At 41.7% G+C, this 19,191-nt stretch overlaps 1 protein-coding gene across 5 annotated transcripts in view; it reads left to right on the top strand.

Annotated features, from left to right (window-relative positions):
* The window catches only part of HECTD1 (HECT domain E3 ubiquitin protein ligase 1), a 4,301,832-nt gene that overhangs the window by 2,968,967 nt on the left and 1,313,674 nt on the right, over nt 1–19,191 (top strand). For all 5 annotated transcript variants that reach the window (XM_044073821.1, XM_044073824.1, XM_044073822.1 and 2 more), the window contains one exon: nt 15,048–15,204. In XM_044073821.1, coding sequence (XP_043929756.1) covers nt 15,048–15,204 — 157 coding nt within the window. The remainder of the gene's footprint in view (nt 1–15,047; nt 15,205–19,191) is intronic.

The following is a 19,191-nucleotide window of genomic DNA, read 5'->3' as shown; positions in this document are numbered from 1 at the left end:
ATATTGAGCCCACCTCTATTCTCTCACCCTCTTATCAAACAGTTTCTGAGAGGGGCCAACAACTTAAGGCCCCCTAGGAGAGCACCCATCCCTGCCTTGGACCTTAACTTTGTACTGAAAAAGCTCACGCTTCCCCCTTTTGAACCTGCAGCTTCAGCAGAGTTAAAATTCCTTTCTTGGAAAACAGCCTTGCTTTTAGCCATAACCTCCGCTAGAAAAGTGTCTTGAGTTACAGGCACTAACGGCTGTGGAACCCTTCATTATTTTCCATACTGACAGGGTTTCCCTCAGGATTAACCCGTCCTTTATGCCTAAGGTGGTCTCCATTGTGGCTGTAAACCAAGCCATCCATTTGCCAACCTTGTTCCCTTATCCTCAAAATAAAGGGGAGAGGATCCTGCACTCCTTGGACGTGCACAGACGGCTCAGGTTCTACCTTGACAGGACTAAACCTTTCAGAAAATCTGAACAACTGCTAGTCAGCTTTGCTACAGGGGCAGAGGCCAAGGCCATTTCAAAGCAAACCGTTTCCAAATTGATAGCACACTGCATCCATTTCTGCTACAAGCACCATGGAAAACCTACCCCACAGGGGATCAGAACCACATTCCACTAGGGCTACTTCCATCTCTAAACATTTCTCAGGGGAGTCCCTACCAGGGACATTCTGGAAGCTGCAACCTGGAGTTCTGTACACTCCTTCACCAAGCATTACCACTTACCTATTTTTTCTAAATACAAAACTGGATTTGCTACAGCAGTCTTACAAGTCCTGCTAGCCAGCCCTAACTCCTCTTGAATGCCTCCACCCTTCCTCAGCTTTGGGAATCAACCCAAGTGTGATGACTGCAACAGTGAAACACGAAGAACATAGTGCAGTTGTGCACACGTACCATAAATGTAGATGTTCGAGTGTATTCACTGTTGCAGTCCTGGTTTCCTTCCTTCCAGCTACCTGTTTTTCTCTATCCTTTATACCTATCCTCTGTATGGCCATTTTTTATGGCAGGGGTATTTACTTTTTACTGGTGGTGTTCCACACCATATACTAGCTTCCTATTTGGCGGGCTCCTGACATCTGGGGCAAGAAAAACTGATGATGTGTCGTCTGCTGCCTGTTTTATACCCCTGACGACCTGACATCATGGAAGAAGCGACAGCATCAGACGCAGAAATCCCAAGACTCTGGTGTTCGGGCCAACTGAGGGCTACCTGCAGGCAGATAACCCAAGTGTGATGACTGCAACAGTGAATACACTCGAACGTTTACATTTATGATAAGTGTACACAACTGTACTTTCTGCACCAGGGAGCCTTACTGCAGGGCCTGGAAAGTGGATGCTGTATCTTTCCAGTGGGTCAACCTCTCCGTCTTTGCATTTCCCCCACTACCTCTCATTACCAGGGTACTGCTCAAAATAAGGGAGGAAAAATCAAGGACAATCCTGATTGGCCCAGACTGGCCACACCAGCACTGGTACCTACTGCTGCGCAGCCTATCATCTCTGCCACCATGGCATCTCCGTCAGATCCCAACACTCCTGACCCAGAGGGAAGGAGAATTCATGCATCCACAATTGCAGACCCTCAATTTGGCAGCCTGGCTTATTCCCTGACCACTGTACAAGCTGCCAATCTTGGTAAACAGGTTCTAGATTTTATACGTGAGGCCAGATTCCCTAGCACTAGAAAGTCTTATGCTGACAAATGGAAAAGGTTCTGCACCTGGGTCCAGGCTAAGGGAGCAGATACGGCACAGCCCTCCCTACCTCTCATCCTGGATTACATAGCTGACCTACTACACAGTGATCTGTCCTTTTCCTCTATTAAAATTCATGCCTCTGCTATCTCTGTTCATTTCAGTACTGAGCAACCTCTTTTCTCACACCCTCTCGTCAAACAGTTCCTAAGAGGGTCTAGCAACTTGAGGCCACCCAGAAGAGCACCTACCCCTGGTTGGGACTTAAACTTTGTGTTGGAAAAGCTCACCCTGCCCCCCTTCGAACCAGCAGCTATAGCAGAGTTAAAGTTTCTCTCATGGAAGACAGCCTTGCTTCTGGCCATCACTTCAGCAAGAAGAGTATCCGAGCTACAAGCACTAATGGCTGTAGAGCCCTTCATTGTTTTCTGTGCTGACTGGGTCTCCCTCAGGACTAACCCATCCTTCATTCCAAAAGTGGTGACCAGTGTGTCTCTCAACCAATCCATTCATTTGCCCACTTTTTTCCCTAACCCACAAAACAAGGGGGAAAGGATACTGCACTCTCTAGATGTGCACCGACAGCTCAGATTCTATCTAGACAGGACTAAATCATTTAGAAAGACTGATCAGTTGTTAGTCAGCTTTGCTGCAGGAGCAGAGGGCAAAGACATATCCAAACAAACCATTTCCAAATGGATAGCACACTGCATCCATTTCTGCTACAAGCCACACTGGAAATCTCTCCCTAAGGGGATCAGGACACACACTACCAGAGCGACTTCCACAGCTTTCCTCAGAGGAGTCTCTACCAAGGACATCCTGGAGGCTGCAACATGGGCATCTGTTCATACCTTCACCAAGCATTACCCCCTGCCTATCTTCTGCATATCCAGGGCAGGCTTTGCCACTGCAGTCTTGTAGGGCATCCTAGCCTGCCCCCAGTCTTCTTGACTGCCTCCACTCTTTTCTTCAGCTTTGGGAATCAACCCAAATGTGATGACTGCAACAGTGAACCACGAAGAACATAGTACAGTTGTGTAAACTTACCGTAAATGTAGATGTTCGAGTGTATTCACTGGTGCAGTCCTGGTTTCCCTCCCTCCATCCCCGTTTTGTCTCTCTCTCTCTCTCTCTCTCTCTCTCTCTCCTTACAAGGAACTTTTTGGTATTTACTTTCTACTGGAGGGGTTCTTCCACCACATCCTGGCTCCCACTTGGGGGCTCCTGAGAGGGCAAGAAAAACTGATGTAATGACGTCAGCTACCTTACTTTATACTACTGGTGACCTGACTGCAGTCCTGAAGCAACAGCAACTTTCGCAGAAATACTAAGCCTCTGGTATTCAGGCCGAGTGAGGGCTACCCCTGGCAGGGATAACCCAAATGTGATGACTGCAACAGTGAATACACTCAAACATCTACATTTGTGTTAAGTGTACACAATTGTACTTCTACAGGATTTTCTTTAGGATAGTTAGATATTCTTAATTGCATTTACCTGTCGTCTTGTTCGAATATATATATTATAATCTTCTAATGCTGGAAAAGTTCAATGTAGAAGAAAGTTTAGCACCAATACACATCTGAAACATTCAATTTATGTTGAAGCTGCTGTATCAGGAACAAAATCCACGAACAATCTTTAAAATGGAACAAACGGTTTATTGGAAATAAAGATGATGAGCGCTTTCGCGTGGTACCATCCACGCTTCTTCAGATAAATCATTTGAGTTTGTGTGAATATTTTATAGAACCGCTCCAAGGCGGGAAAGTCTGCTCATTATCTAATTAATTAATTGATTAACATTCAATCTAACTAAAGAATCTAAAGAACATTCAGATACATCAAACAGTAAACATTTTAACCATTAGGGTGCGCTTATTAACTTAAAGCGCAAGCCAAAGCTGCTAATGCATTCCTTCGAATATATAGGCTGCACTTTATGCATTTTTATATAAATTTTTTAGCGCACATGGTATAACAATGAAACTAAAACAATAAGACTAAAACAACAATGCAAAAATATGTACATATAAATAAATCAACTTAAATTATAAGCTTGTAATCATATATTTAGTTAAAAACTCATGTAAAACTACTGTTCAAAAACATATCTAATTTATGTATATATTCTATATAAACATAAATTAATATAACTTTATTCAATTTTAATTTTGTTCAATATAAAAAATATATAAATATAAAAAATAAAATCATTAAGTCCTGACAAGACTGGAAACCTGTCACTAATGACTGATGACAATACTGTGCTTACGTAGCTATATTTAAGATATCAATGAGTATTTTATATGGCACATTTAAAAAGAAATATAAAGCATTGACTTCAAATAAAAATTATTACATTAACTCAATTCATTGTAAATGCAACATTGCATCTATATTTATGTAGCACAAGGTTTAAAAACCTTTAAAATTAAAACACATGAGTACTGTGTCCATCAAAAAACTAACTTATTACTTCCTAGATATTAATAAAGGTTTGATAGACACGTGACTATTGAGACCTGGTTCAATGTGTGCGCCCAAACGGAGAATCCATTCAAGCTCCATTAATGCCAGCTGATTCTCTTTATCTCCACCTCTTTCATTAGGGACCACTATTTGTAAAACTCTGAAAGAGAAGGAGTGTGTAGGGAATTCTATAACATGTTTGGCCAACGCATTACTATCTATGGCTTTCCGTATATCATAAAGATGATTATATATGCGTTCCTGCAACCTTCTTTTTGTTAGTCCTACATAGAAGGCTTCACATTTATTGCAGGTGGCCAAATATATCAAGTTCCTGGTATTGCAGCTTGCTCGAAAATGTGGTTTAAAAACAAAATGAGTGCTAGGATGTGTAAAATTCTGTATCTTCGTAATGTACCCACACCTATTGCAGCTATGGCATGGGTAAGTGCCAAAAGCCTTGGTTGTAATGTTATATACCGGGATACTTTGTGGATCTTTTGTGATGTTCACATCTCCACATAAAATTCTCTTTAAATTCCTACAGTTTTTAAAGATAAAGGAAGGACTCTTCCCTACTAATCTCTTTGTAAGGGGATCTAATGTAAGAATATGCCAGTTAGTATATATAACCTGCTGAATCTTATTGATATCACTGGTGTATACAACAGTGTAACCAATAAGGTTACTTCTGGCTCCTTTATCCTTATTAGATTTTATCACATTTCTCTTGAATTCACTGTCTTTATTGTCTCTTGGAATAGATAGAATATTTCCTAGAATGTCAAACTTTGTATTGGAGACCATGGTGGGACTATACCCTCTATCTGTAAATAATTTTTCTAAGAGCTGTGCTTCTTTATTCAAATCATCTATATTACTGCATAGTCTCTTAATTCTGGTATATTGGCTCTTAACTATGGCTTGAAATGTGTGGCGAGGGTGCATGCTATCGAAACTTAGCATGGAATTTTTCCAAGTTGGTTTTCTATATAGAGTGGAGTCTAGTGTGCCTTCATGTGTCAGCCTTACTGTGACATCCAAGAAATGAATTTCCTGATTAGAAACCTCTTTAGTAAAACGTAAAAACGTACTGATGGTATTTAAATATAGAAAAAAGCATTCAAATGACTCCATATTGCCTTCCCAGATGATTATGATGTCGTCAACAAAGCGTCTATAAAGTTTAACGAACTTAAACTTCTCATGTGTAAAAAGATAAAGTTTCTCCCACCATAACACTACAAGGTTAGCGTAGGTGTTAGCGCAGGGGGTGCCCATGGCCACCCCCCACTTCTGTAGATAGGTACTTCCACCGAACACAAAGGCATTATTAAATAGCACTAATTCTAGCAATTGGTCTACCAATATGATTCTATTTGTTGAAAAATCAGTTTCTTTAACTAATAATTCATTTATATATTGCATTCCGATGTCATTAGGTATCGAAGTAAATAGGTCCTTGACATCTAAAGTAATTAGAAGATATGACTGATTTTTATTCAAATGCAATTCTTTGATATCATTCAAGAAATCATATGTATCTTTGAGTATGGTGGGTGACTGGTTCACTACAGGTCTTAATATATTCTCAATTAACTGTGAAGCATGTGCTGTAATCCACCTATCTCCTGATACTATAGGTCTTAGTGGTACTGGATATATGCCTTTGTGTACCTTAGGTATACCTTTAATGGTGGGAGTGACAGGATGTTCTATGTACAAGAACTCATATACTTCTTGGCTAATCTGCCTACACATGAGAAGGTCATAAAAGACATCTTTCACAGTTTTGATTATTTTAACAACTGCTTCTTGAGATATAGGGGTGTATGTATCTGTATGTTGTAGCATCTGAGTCATGCCTATAACGTAGTCCTGTGTGTTTAAAAGAACTACTCCCCCTCCCTTATCAGCTGGCTTGACAACTACATGAACATTTTGTTTAAGTTCATTGAGAGCACGATATTCCTGTGGAGTCAAATTATAGAACCTGCCCTTCTTATTAATGTTACTAAATATGGAATAGAACTGATTTTCACAGGCTCTAAGAAAACATTCTATATGTAGAGGCATATCAGGGACAAATGCACTTTTCTTTCTAATAAAGTCATGCCCCCATTCTTCTGACGCTAAATCATTAAAGGTTAATTTCAAACATAGATTCCTACAAAACATTCTCAAGTCAAGTAAAGTGTCTGTTAGTGTGGCCTGGGTGGCCGGTATAAAACTAAGACCTCTATTCAAGACCTGTGCAGTAACATTGTCCAAAACAAAATCAGAAAGATTAAACAACAAGTTCGAAGTCATGTTTTCTTCCTTCTGTTGTGAGCAAATGTTTCCGCTGAATATTTTCTCTTTCGTGAGTCCCTGCTGTGCGATCTTCCCCTGTTGGAATAAGCAGGGGTTCTTTTTTGATACGGTAAAAAATTTGTGAGTGAAGGTAACACACTGGAGCTGTGTTTGGGTATAGCTCCTGTGGTGTTGGCAGGCACTTGATTGAAAAAAGCCTCTTGATTCGAAGGGGGTGTGTCAGTATGAACCACTTCAGCCGAGTTGCTATCAGCTGTGACTGTTGCATAAGTGCCTCTATGAACCATCGACGCAGGTGTCTCCGGTAAAACTGGTGCAACAATATGGCTATTTTTAGTTCTTAAAGTAGATGAAACTGAGGACATTTCAGATGTAGGCGCTGAGTTAGGTTGATTCACTGAGTTAAATCTCGGCCAAACAAACACTTGGCCTTTTTGAAAATCCTGATAATCGCGCAACAATTTCTTCTGTTTAGTTAATTTTAGTTTATCACTAAACACATTGACTTGAGAGAACGCCCGATTAATCTTATCAAGACAATGTTCTGAATTGAATCTCTCTAACAATTGTTGATATAGGTGCTCCGTTGCATTTCTTAATTCTGTCTCTAGCGGTGTAAAATAGTCAGGCATTAGTTGGGCATACTTAAACCCCAACTCTATATTAAGATCCTGTCATCGCTTGAGTAGTTCAGGATGTGAGTCCCCGTAAGTGGGCATACAGAACACCCTCATGCCCCTGGGGACTATTTTAAAATGGATGCAGGCTTGTAAATGTAACCTCTGCCACGCATATCTTTGTAATTGGTACAGATTGTCTTCTATTGTTTTTAATAACGGATAAAATTCAGTAAGATTCTTACCATTGGTCTCCAAATTGACATGTCCCACTTCTCCCAGGAGGTCCAGAGACAATAAAGGGTTATTGTTGAGGTGTGTGAGTCCTTCCCACAAAGACTATGTATCCCTCGGCTCCGGTTCCAATGGGATAACAGGTTCCATGATGTGCAGGAAACGTAGACCAAAACTTGGAACAGGAAAAAACAAACGCAAAAAATAGTCCCCGTTCCTGTTTAACTGGTACTAAACCAAAAGATGCAAGTTCAATGTAGAAGAAAGTTTAGCACCAATACACATCTGAAACATTCAATTTATGTTGAAGCTGCTGTATCAGGAACAAAATCCACGAACAATCTTTAAAATGGAACAAACGGTTTATTGGAAATAAAGATGATGAGCGCTTTCGCGTGGTACCATCCACGCTTCTTCAGATAAATCATTTGAGTTTGTGTGAATATTTTATAGAACCGCTCCAAGGCGGGAAAGTCTGCTCATTATCTAATTAATTAATTGATTAACATTCAATCTAACTAAAGAATCTAAAGAACATTCAGATACATCAAACAGTAAACATTTTAACCATTAGGGTGCGCTTATTAACTTAAAGCGCAAGCCAAAGCTGCTAATGCATTCCTTCGAATATATAGGCTGCACTTTATGCATTTTTATATAAATTTTTTAGCGCACATGGTATAACAATGAAACTAAAACAATAAGACTAAAACAACAATGCAAAAATATGTACATATAAATAAATCAACTTAAATTATAAGCTTGTAATCATATTTTTTTTTTTTTTTTCTTCTTCTACAGGATTTTCTTTAGGATAGTTAGATATTCTTAATTGCATTTACCTGTCGTCTTGTTCGAATATATATATTACAATCTTCTAATGCTGGAAAAGTTAACATGCTTCAAGAAGTATTCCTTCTGTGGGCATAAAGTACCACCTCAAGATCCACACCCTAAGTACGTTTGCCATTTGGAGCCATTCCACTTGCAGGATTCTTGATCAATTTTTGCTTCATTTGGCAACAGAGCCCTCCAGGGGAGAAAGGAGAAGCTCATTTTAAAAGGCCTTCTTCCCCCTGCAGACAGAGTCCAAAATCTCTTCAGACCTAAAGGCGACCTCTACTTCCCCTTTCCCTGACAAAAAACAAGAGAAGGAAAGGGAAAGGTGTAAAGAGAAGGAAAGAGAGAGAACAGGACAGAATCAAAGCAAGAGACAAGCCTAAAGAAAACAGCCCCGAAAAACACTCAGACAAGTCTAAGAAAAGGTCTCTAGACCCAACAGCTGTCGCTTGTTTCACGGCCTAAGGTTTCGAGGCAGTCCGTTCCTACCTTCTCTAGAATCCTGAACACCCTCCATGAAAACTTGATTTTTTTCCAAGGCCCATCAGCCCTAGTATTCACTCACTTGTCTTATAGAAAATGCCTGCTTTGTTAGCCTCTTCCTTGAGATCTGGTCGATCCACTATGAGTCTCATTAAATTCGACATTGCCCAATTGATGGGGAAGTTTCTGAGGACTTTGATTCAGCTGAGAGTCCTCCCATCTCTGTCCTCGAGGTAAGGGCCAGGATCAGCCTCTTCCACCCTGGCTGTTCTGCTTCCCACACCATCCCTATTTTGGTGCTGTTTGTCAGATACTGCCTACCCACAAGGGAACACCTTCATAGCCAGTAGCCCTACAGACTTCGGCTTCAGCATTCTCCCTCAATCATTCAGCACAGACGCGCTCTGGTCAACTGGAGTCCCAGAATATAGGGGTTGGACTGCTGATGGTGGGGTGGAGTCAACCCTCAGGTTTTTGGAGCCATACCTACAGCTGTGAGCTTTGGCACTGGACAGCTTGTGTCCAAAGTCCTCGTTGGAGCCCTCATCCCTTGGAGTTGAGAAGACTACCAATTCTGCTAATTTAGGTGGCTCTTTTTTGACTCAGTTGACTGATCCTGCTTTTGAGGTCGTGGAGAGGGCCTTGGTTGGACCAGAATGACTGGGACATGCTCAGACACCCTATGGAGACTGCTCCTGCTACTACTCATTCTGGTAGACAGGGACAGATGGGTTCCATAGGCTGTGAGACCACTCGGTCTTCTAGCCCCACATCCAATTCTGATGCATCTCCCTCAGAAGTCCCAGGGCACATCCCCCAAAAGAGGGCTTGCAAGAAGAAGCATATTAACTCCTCTCCTGAGTCTGTCACCAAAGACGCCGATTTAGATGAGGACAAGCCTCCCCAAGGTCCTCCCCGAAAGATGTCTCCTTTGGAGACATCCTTGAGTTTTTGAAAGGGGGGGGTCCACCAAAACTCCTTTTGATGGTGGTGTTTCTCAAAGCTTTTGGGTCTGGCTCTTCAGCGTCCTGGGTGATCCCTCCTCCTGATGCCTTAGGTGACCTCATTGCTCAAAATTATATGGAAGGAACCCAATGTTGGCAGATCCAATCCCAAAGAAGCCAGAAAAAAATTCTAGTTGCCCCACCCCCAGGAAAGTAAACCTAGAACTAAGGGTCCCCCTGTAGATGCTTGGTGGTAGCAGCAGTCACAAGAAAAGAACTGTCCAACAAAAGTTCCTCTGTCTGTCCTACTAACTGGGAGTCAAGGGTATTGGACAGACTGGGAAAATGGACTTATGCTTCAGCCACTTTCTGTGTTCATGTGCTGAACTACATGGCACACCTGACACATTTCTAGAGGGATTTCGTTAAGGATCCTTTAAATTCCTTGGTGGCAACTTACTGTTGGACATACAAAAATATGTGGACACCCAGTTGTCTACCCCAGTGTCATCATTGAATATTGCCATGAGATTGCTATCTGATGCAGCAGATGGTGTTGCCCGAGCAGCCAGCACACATCATGGCTGGATGCAGCTCTGCAACTTTGCAGAAAGCTTTAAGTTGTCCTTCATAGGTGCTCCCTACAATGGCTCCATTTTATTTGGACAACAATTAAGGATACACTTACCAGGAGTGAGCAGGATGATGCGACTTTGTCTGCCGTTGGAATTCACCCTTCAGAAATACTTCTGGAATCAAAAAGGAGGAATAAAAATGTGGCACAGAAAAATCTCAAGGCTTTTACGGAGCACTCCTGGAGAATGGCTTCCCTGAGGCAGTATTGGAGGCAGCTCCACTAGTCATTGTCCATGGTGCAGAGGCCATCTGCAAAACCAGGGTTTCCATGGACCTATCACTGAGAAATCTTACCAGCAAATCTGAATGCTTACCCATCTGCTGCACTCTGGATTCAGTCAGGGGATGCTTTTTCTTACACCCTCTAGTGTGGCAAAATGCAACTTTTGATTCTTGGGTGCTAAGAATCATTACCAGAGGGTTATACCTTACCTTTTTTAGAATCCCCAGAGACGAAACAAAAGATTCCCTATACTCCGGCCAATCAGTTGAATTCTGCAGCAACAGAAGTTTCAAGGTCGTGGACAAAAGTGTCATCCAGCCAGTCCCCCAAGGCCAACTAGGATCCTGAGTTTATTCAAGGTTCTTAAGTTCCAAAAAAGACAGGGGATCTAAGCCCAATATTGGATCTCCGTGATCTGAATCAATTTGTAAAACAGAGTTCCGTATGGTCTTGCATTCCATTCTGCATTTGTTGAGGATGGGCTATTGAATGTGCTGTATTGATCTCCAGGTCACCTACTGTCGTATCAAGATCCAGAGACAGTACAGGAGATTCCTATGTTTCCAGCTGAGAGGCAATTACTTTCAGTTCCAAGGGTCTGTTGTTTGGTCTCCGCACAACCCACCAGGTGTTCAGCAAAGTAATGCCAGCTGTGACAGCCTATCTCATGCTACAGGGGATCCAGGTATTCCCTTGTGTAGACGATTGGCTTCTGACTGCTACCTCCAAGAATCAACTCCTGATGCATTAGTTATTCCTGTTATAACTGACAACTCACCTGGACTTTTCTATAAACGCCAACAAGGGCAAGCTACATCCAATTTAATTCATAGAATTAATAGGTTGCCACATAGACTTTGTACAAAACTTCCATCAGCACGAGTCAAAGCAATCAGATCCATAGCTGTACAAGGGGTAAATCATCCCAGACCCCAGGCGCGACTTATCTTGCACCTCCTAGGCCTGATGGCTTCCTTATACTGAATGTTCCTGTAGCCAGACGTTACGTAAGAGTTCTTTAGTGGTCACAAAAACTACATCCTCTTCACTAGAGTACAGCTCATACAGGTGTGCAGGGACCACATTCTGTGATGGATTTCGCCTTTCCATTAAGTCAGAGCAAACCCTCCCTTTCTCCTAGACAGAGCCATAATAACCATGGATGCTTCCGTTCTTGGGTGGGATAAGGGGGCATTTTGAAGGGGACACTGTCCAGAGAATATCGTATATGATAAAAGGCCAAGCTTCAATTCATTGTCTTGGAGTTGAGTGGTCATCCTTTCATTGCAGGCATTTCAGCCCCATCTAACCAAGGATGTCATTGCCATACATTCAGAGAATGTCATTGGATTGTACATCAACAAGTAGGGTGGAATCTGACCATACCTTCTTTGCTGAGAATCCTTGTGAATTTGGCAGTAGATGATGTCTTTGTACCACTTTCTAGAAATGATGCACATGGAATGTCCAGCATCCAGACAGGCAAACAGAGCAGAACTATACGATTGCCTCATGAGTGGTCTCTCAGTAAAACAACATAATGGAGATTTTCAGCCGCAGGGGCCAACTTTGCTGTGACCTTTTTGCTTTGCATCTAAACAACAAGTGCGGAAGTTACTTTGTCCTCATCTCTCAAAGAAATTCAACGAAAAAGACTTGCAAAAGCAAATGGAAGCATTTTTCCATCTGGACCTCTTCTAAGGAGCAAGAACCATTTTCAGTACCTCTACCAAAAAGTTTATTTCCGAACATTGAGTTACTCCACAATTAAAGTACAATCCGCAGCCATTTCAAACTTTCACATAGGGCTCAACAATGCTTCTGTTGCTTCCCTCAAACTGACCAGAACTTTCCATAGAGGAACCTTTTTATTGAAACCCCCAGTTCGTGATTTAGTCCCTTCCTGGGAGTTATCTTTTTTCTTCAGTCTCTAACCCAAAATTCATTCAAACCAGCAGCATCCATAGCTATGAAGTTTCTTTCATGGAAGACTATTTTTCTGGTTGTCATTATGTCTGCAAAACAGGTGTCAGAACTGAGGTCACACTTGTACAAAACTCCTTTCTTTACAAATGCCCTTCTGTGGACCCCTCTGTTGTCTCTCTTCAGACAAACCTTTCAAACTGTTGCCTTCTACTAAATTGCTTCCTTCTGACAAGGACAGGAGGGCCATGGAATGGCTGGACAAAAAGGTGTATATTGGTTCTATCCTGGATTTTCAGGCTATTAATTATCAATTCCATATGACCGGGTATGGCACTTGTTTTTCAGGTCTATGTGGTTATTTCTGACCTTACTGTTTCTGAGGAGAAGGTTTTAGCCCTCTGTCTGTTGAGCTCTTCTTATCAAGTGGCTCGCCATTCTGTTAAATGTTGTTATGATGCCGCTGATGCTTCTCCTAGGGCTGCTGCCTTTGGTTCTGTGTTGAGGCATTATTCTTGGCTTCGCCTCTAGACTTTGTGATGATATTAAAGATAAATTAATGGATGGTCCTCTTGATAATAAAAATCTCTCTGGTTTTGCATTTGCTGAGCTTTTTAAGTCACTGCAGGAAAAGGGCTAGGCCTTGCAGGAATTGAAACACATTTTTGTTTTCCCTATTCGTAAAATTCAGAGGAATTCTCCTCCTTGGTCCTGTTTTGTCCATACACAGCCCTGCCCTACTCCCAAACGTAAAGGGTTCTAGATGGGTCCCTCCTGCTAAATCTACCTACACTCCTGCTACTGAGAAAGCCTCCTTTTCCAGACAAACCAGGTTTTGTCTCTTTTCTTCCTTCCATCCTAAGCCAGGTACCATTGTCTCTCAGTCTTTCCCTGTCTCTCACTTGGTTAAGGATCACTGAGGACTCTTGGGTTCTGACCATTATTTGTCAGGGATGCTTCATGGTGTCAAAATCCCTTCTTCCCTTTCTAGGCATTCCTGAACCCCCTCTGAAACAGCCACCCTTTTTTTTCCACAGGTATTTCAGGGCCTTTTGTCTCAATGCACCATCCAAGCAGTTTCTGCTCCTCAAAGGGGGAAGGGTTTTTATTCCAGAATGTTTTTGGTTTCCAGGAAAGAAGGCACATGGAGGATCATTCTGGACCTTTCTCAGCTCAACACCTTTCTGAGGATTCATTCTTTTCAAACGCTGTTCCTTCAGACTCTTTTTCCTCCCCTTCTTCCTCAGGCTTTCCTGGTGTGTCTGGATCTCAAAGATGCCTATCTTCACATTCCTATTCATCCCCTTTTTAGGAAATATTTGCATTTTTCTGTATCTTCCTTGCATTTTCAGTTCTCTGCTTTGCTCTTCGGCCTTTCTACTTCCCCAAGGATCTTCACCCAAAGCCTCACTCCTGTGGTAGTCTTTTACAGGCTGAGGCAGATTCAAATCTTTCCTTAATTGGACTGTCTGCTTATTAGGCTTCCTCTCCAGAGACCTTGATTCAGCCCCCTCACTATTCTGTTCACCCCTTGCAAAGCCTAGGGTTTATGATAAATTTCCAGAAATCCTTCCTGACTCCTCCTAATGATCATGTGTTTCCTTGTGTTCAGGTTCCAGACCACTCCTATGCTGGCTTCATTGCCACCACCCAAGGCTCTTGCTCTAATTCCATTTTTCAGTCCCTTCTTCCTCAGGTCTTTGTTACGGCCACGGAGTTCCTAAGGGCACTGAGTAACTTTGCTTCCACCATTCCTATGCTTCCTCTAGCCAAACTCCATATGAGGCAGTTGCAGTGGCTTCTAAAGTCAGTCTGGCTTCAATATTGTCACCCTTTGTAGACTTTCTTGATCCTCTTCTTCTATGTCTCAAACTGCAGCTTAATTGGTAGAGTCATCAGCTGTCACTTAACCTAGGGCTTTCTTTTCAGTCCCCAGTCCCCTGTCCCCTGTCAGGAGCTTTTCTCAGATGCTTTAGGCATGGGGTGGGGAGCTTCTTTCGGCCTTCTGAAGGTTCAACAACAGTGATATGGAAGTACGTAATACAGCTCTATAAAATCTTACCATAACAATAGATGTCCTTCTCTTCACTCCCTTCTCCCCCTTTTTCTCTTCTCCTACATTTTTTTAGTTTTGGATGCGCATGTTCCTCCTCTCTTTGGACTGTTGTTCCTTCTGGGGCTATTCAGCTATGAGATATGTACATCCATTTGTCACCTTTATGTCCTATGCCATGATTAGGGAACATATGTGTGACAGAATGTCCTTAAAATCCTTAGACTTTGGTATACTGGATGGACATTGGGCTACCGTAGGCAAGGAATCCCCTAGTAAAGAATATTGCAACATTAAAGAGGGCATCTACTGTTGGAAGATTTTACACAACTGTACTTTGTCATAATTGTAGTACATCTGTTTCACTGGTAAGGAAAGTTTTTTTTGTAGCCAGGTAACCCAGTGGGGTGGCTGTAAATGCAACTGTATTTTGAACTTCTAAGTTCATTTCTTAATCAGCTACATTTGTTGAGACTGCTTCATGCAGCTGTACTTAATATGTTCGGAACTGTTTCTTTAATGCATGTTACATTGTGGCTAGAATATACTACTGTAGTTATTGCTAGCTGATTTCACTTCATTGCATCTACAACTCATACTTTATTAGGAAGAAGAAGAATATGAAACCAAAGGAGGACGGCGCAGAACATGGGATGATGACTATGTTTTGAAACGTCAGTTTTCTGCTTTAGTTCCTGCATTTGATCCGAGGCCTGGTCGTACGAATGTACAACAAACAACAGATCTCGAAATTCCTGCTCCAGGTTTGTCTGAATTGAAACATTTTTTCCCCCAAGCATTTTGGGTCCTTTAAGTCATTTTGCCTAGTACAGAAGGAATGTAGCTTGCGTAGTTCTAAAAGTACAGGTTTCTTACAACATGGTATTCTGGACTGTAGTAACATTAAATGATTTCAGTTTTTTGTATGCATTATGGGTGCATTTCAAACAAGAGGTTTTTTTTTTTTTTTTTTTTTTTTTTTACTTTTCACGTGTTCTTAAATGTAGTTAACCAGATAATGTACTATTGGCTCTCAATCTCCTTTATTATGATTTAACCACCAGAGACATAACATAAGCTTTTATTTTCATCATTAGATCACTGTAGCAAAACCCTAAGCTGTTTGGGTTATACCTTTCCAGAAATACAATAACCAGCCAGCTTTCAAAGCTTTAGGGCACCTCCACACACCCAAACTGTTAGCTTGAGGAGAGGAGTTCAAAAATAGTTGTTTGGGTGCCAATGTCTCAGGACTTTCTTGCAGTTGAAAGTGTGCTCCTCTGGTGAGCTTCAGAGGATTGGTGGTCAGTGAGTTTTCAAGGCAGAAAAGGCAAGTTCCCTTCGGGGGTGGGGGGGCTTCCATCATATAATTTTCTTATGTGTAGAAACAAGTAAAAAAATATTTTTATATGCTGGGGTTACAGGCTGGCTTGAAATGAGCTCATCAGAAAATTATTTATGTTCACCATTTTAATTACTGCAGTAACCTTGGCAATATTAACACATAGGTTTTTGTCCGCTGACTTCCATCTGGGATACCAATGCCGATTCCTGATGGCATATGCCTGATGCATAACCTCAACACTTATGTCTAGGGTGTTTAGGTGGATGTACGTACAAGTTCCTCAGACTACAATGCTGCCAGCCCAGACATAGCTTTTGCATCTGTTGGCTTGATCTATGTTTTGTTGTTGATATCATTGCTTCTCTTCAGTTTTCAGATAACTGCCCCAATGGGGAACCTTTCTTTATGTATTTTGGACTATCTTTTAAAACTTGTTTGCGGTCAGCTAGGAGTGGGTTAAGTGCGAGTGCGGTAGGCAGATTCTGTGCAAGGACTTGCACTGTAATTGCCTTTTCTCTTTAGGCCCAGACTATGACTACCAGTCTTGCCCCATCTGCCAGTCATTTACTCCAAAAACCCGTAGGTATAGGCTTTTCTCCCTTAACATGTTTTTTGAAACACAGCATCTGAAACACCTAGCCCAAGCAAAGATGGTGGAATCCTCAGCACCAGATATTATCCAGCTCCCCTAAAGGAAACTCGAGACCCTGTAACGATTCTCAGTCTTAACATTTCTGAATATGACTTGCCCACTGAGGTTGCAGAACCTACAGTACCTCAGATGTTCTCATATTTGCCAGCTTCCAAGGCCAGTACTGCTCTTGAGACCTTACAGATGGTGGATGCCTTGAAGGGACCACATGATGTCCCACAAATCCTAGTCCAGAAAGAGGCTTCAGGTACTCTCAAGTACTCTAGATTTGAACCTCCATGACTTATCCAGGTAAACATCATACTTAAAGAAAAAAGTGAAAAAATAAGTATGTGACCTCACCTACAGCTTCTAAGGACAAAGAATGGATTGACTTCTCCCAGGACTTATTTAAAGCTGTCATGGTCCTAAAGCTGCCTTCTTTTGTGAACCAACAGCCTCATGCCCCACAAGTACATACCCAGACTCTTTCTTCGATGAGGATGAAAAAAATCTAGGCTGTGATCATTCTCTGGTTTACTCCTTACAAATGCATGTGCCAACTCAACTCTCGTCAGGTGAAGGGGACTCCATTTCTCCAAATGCTGCTATTGAAGAGGCCTCTTTTTGAGAAACTGTTCAAAACATGATATGGCATGTTGAATGGCAATCAAAGCAAGTCACTGATGTACAAGAGAGATGTTATACCCTTTTGGAAATGGGCACTCCAACTGCTTGCCAGTCTGTCCAATTCTAGAGGAACATCAGGACGCATTCTAGTATACATCTTTAGCTCCCGATTCACAGCCACTGCCAGTACCTAAAAGACCAGACAGGTTCTATAAGATATCTGATAACATTAAATACCTCTATAAGAAAACTATAGCTCACCCTGCTGCAGTCTCCATTTCCTCAGAAAAGCCATCTATACTGCTCCCCATTGCAAACGCCCTTCCCACTGACTAGGTTAGTGGGACTATGAACAGGTGGGGAGAGAAGGTGTATACTTCTCCACCCTAGTTCAGAGCTATTAACTACCAGACCCACATGACAAAGTATGCTGTCTGTGTTGCATTCTTTACAAAAGGTTCTGTCACGCCCACAGTCAGTGAATTCTAAGCAGCAAATGCAGCACATAATATCTCAAGCTACAAAGATAGCTAGACACAGCATAAAATGCAGTTATAATGCTGCGGATATCTACTCCAGGGCTGCTGCCACAGGCTTAGTTATCCGATGGTATGCATGGCTGCTAGTAAGCCCATCACTAAGGACTTCAAGTCCAAAATACTAGTTTTGCACTTAAACAAGGATTTGTTGTTTGTCCACAGGCTTCTAGTCTCTTCAAAGTCCTACAAGAGCAAGGCAAGACTGTGAAAGACTGTAGAGAAGTTCTATTTTCTATAGTCCATAGATATTGTAGAAATTACCCAACCAAGTCATAAATCTTTGATGTGAAGTTCTATCTCGCTATTCATTCTTTACTGATTGGTTCGGAGCTGATCTCTCGGCTCCGAGTCAGCCAGTTGCAAAGCTCGAGGTCTTCAAATAGCTCAAGGCCAAGTCCCTATCCCATGATCATAGCCGGCCTTAGACATAGACCAACTAGGCGGCCGCCTAGGGCGCTGGTCTAGCAGGGGCGCTTTTCCAGTATTTATTTGGTGTAGGTAGACCAGGATGGGGGCACCAGGTAATGTGGTGGGGGGCACCCTGGAGCCCTCTTGCCTAGGGCACCAGTTGACCTATGGCCGTTCCTGCCCATGATGCACCTAGTTACCTCAGATCTAGTTTGCCGCTGCAACAGCTTGGAGGTTCTGCATTAGCTCTGGCCAGTAAAACAGTTTTTTTCTACTTACTTACTTTGTTATATTGATATTTAGATAGATAGTTTAAATAGTTTTATAAAGCTCTTAAAGCTTTTTTTGGTGTGTTTACCTACTTTTATTCCCTCCCCTTAGTGTGCTTTAAAATTTCTAGTTGGCCTCTTGTTTTAGGCCTAGTTTAAAACCTTTTTCTAATTACTAGTGTGTGTTTAGTCAGTGACCTTTTGTCACATTTTATAATAAATAGATTATTTATAGTTATTTGCTGTGTGGTATGTTTAGCCGTACATTTATTTAGAAAAGGCTTGAATTTAATAATTACTGTTGAAGTTTTTTGTAGTTAACAGTAATTTTGTGGGATTTAGCTATTCTTTAGAATATTTAGACAAATGTGCTGTGTTTTATAGCAGTTATCCTCTTTTTCTTTGCATAGTCTGCTCATATTTGTGTTTATACAATTTGTGGTTATATTAATTTACCTTTTCCTGTCACTATTATATTTACATTAGCATTTAGCATTACTGTGTGTGTGTGTGTGTGTGTGTGTGTGTGTGTGTGTGTGTGTGTGTGTGTGTGTGTGTGTGTGTGTGTGTGTGTGTGTGTGTGTGTGTGTGACTCAGCCTGTTTTTATTTAAGGCTGTTATTGATAATTACTGTTTAGAAGTTTTTGTGGTGACAGTAATTTTCTCTTTGGGATTACAATGGCTGACCAAGAGAAGCATCCCAAGTCAGGTTTCAAAAAGTGCCCAAAATGTGGCCAAAAGATGTCTGTAACAGACAGCCATGTAAATTGTGAGTTCTGTCTAGGAGCCCTGCATTTACAGGATAGCTGTCTATATGCCATTCCTTTTCCTCCAGGGTCCTACAGGAAAGGAAAAGGAAATTAATAGAGGTTTGTTGAAACTGTCCTTCCAAGAAGCTTTGAGTGAACAAGATGGATCCAGCAAGTCCT

The sequence above is a fragment of the Protopterus annectens genome, chromosome 6.part0 (genome assembly GCF_019279795.1).
Source record: "Protopterus annectens isolate FY-2018-M chromosome 6.part0, PAN1.0, whole genome shotgun sequence".
In the NCBI taxonomy this organism is placed as follows: domain Eukaryota; kingdom Metazoa; phylum Chordata; order Ceratodontiformes; family Protopteridae; genus Protopterus; species Protopterus annectens.
This window is presented reverse-complemented; position numbering and strand designations above follow the sequence as displayed.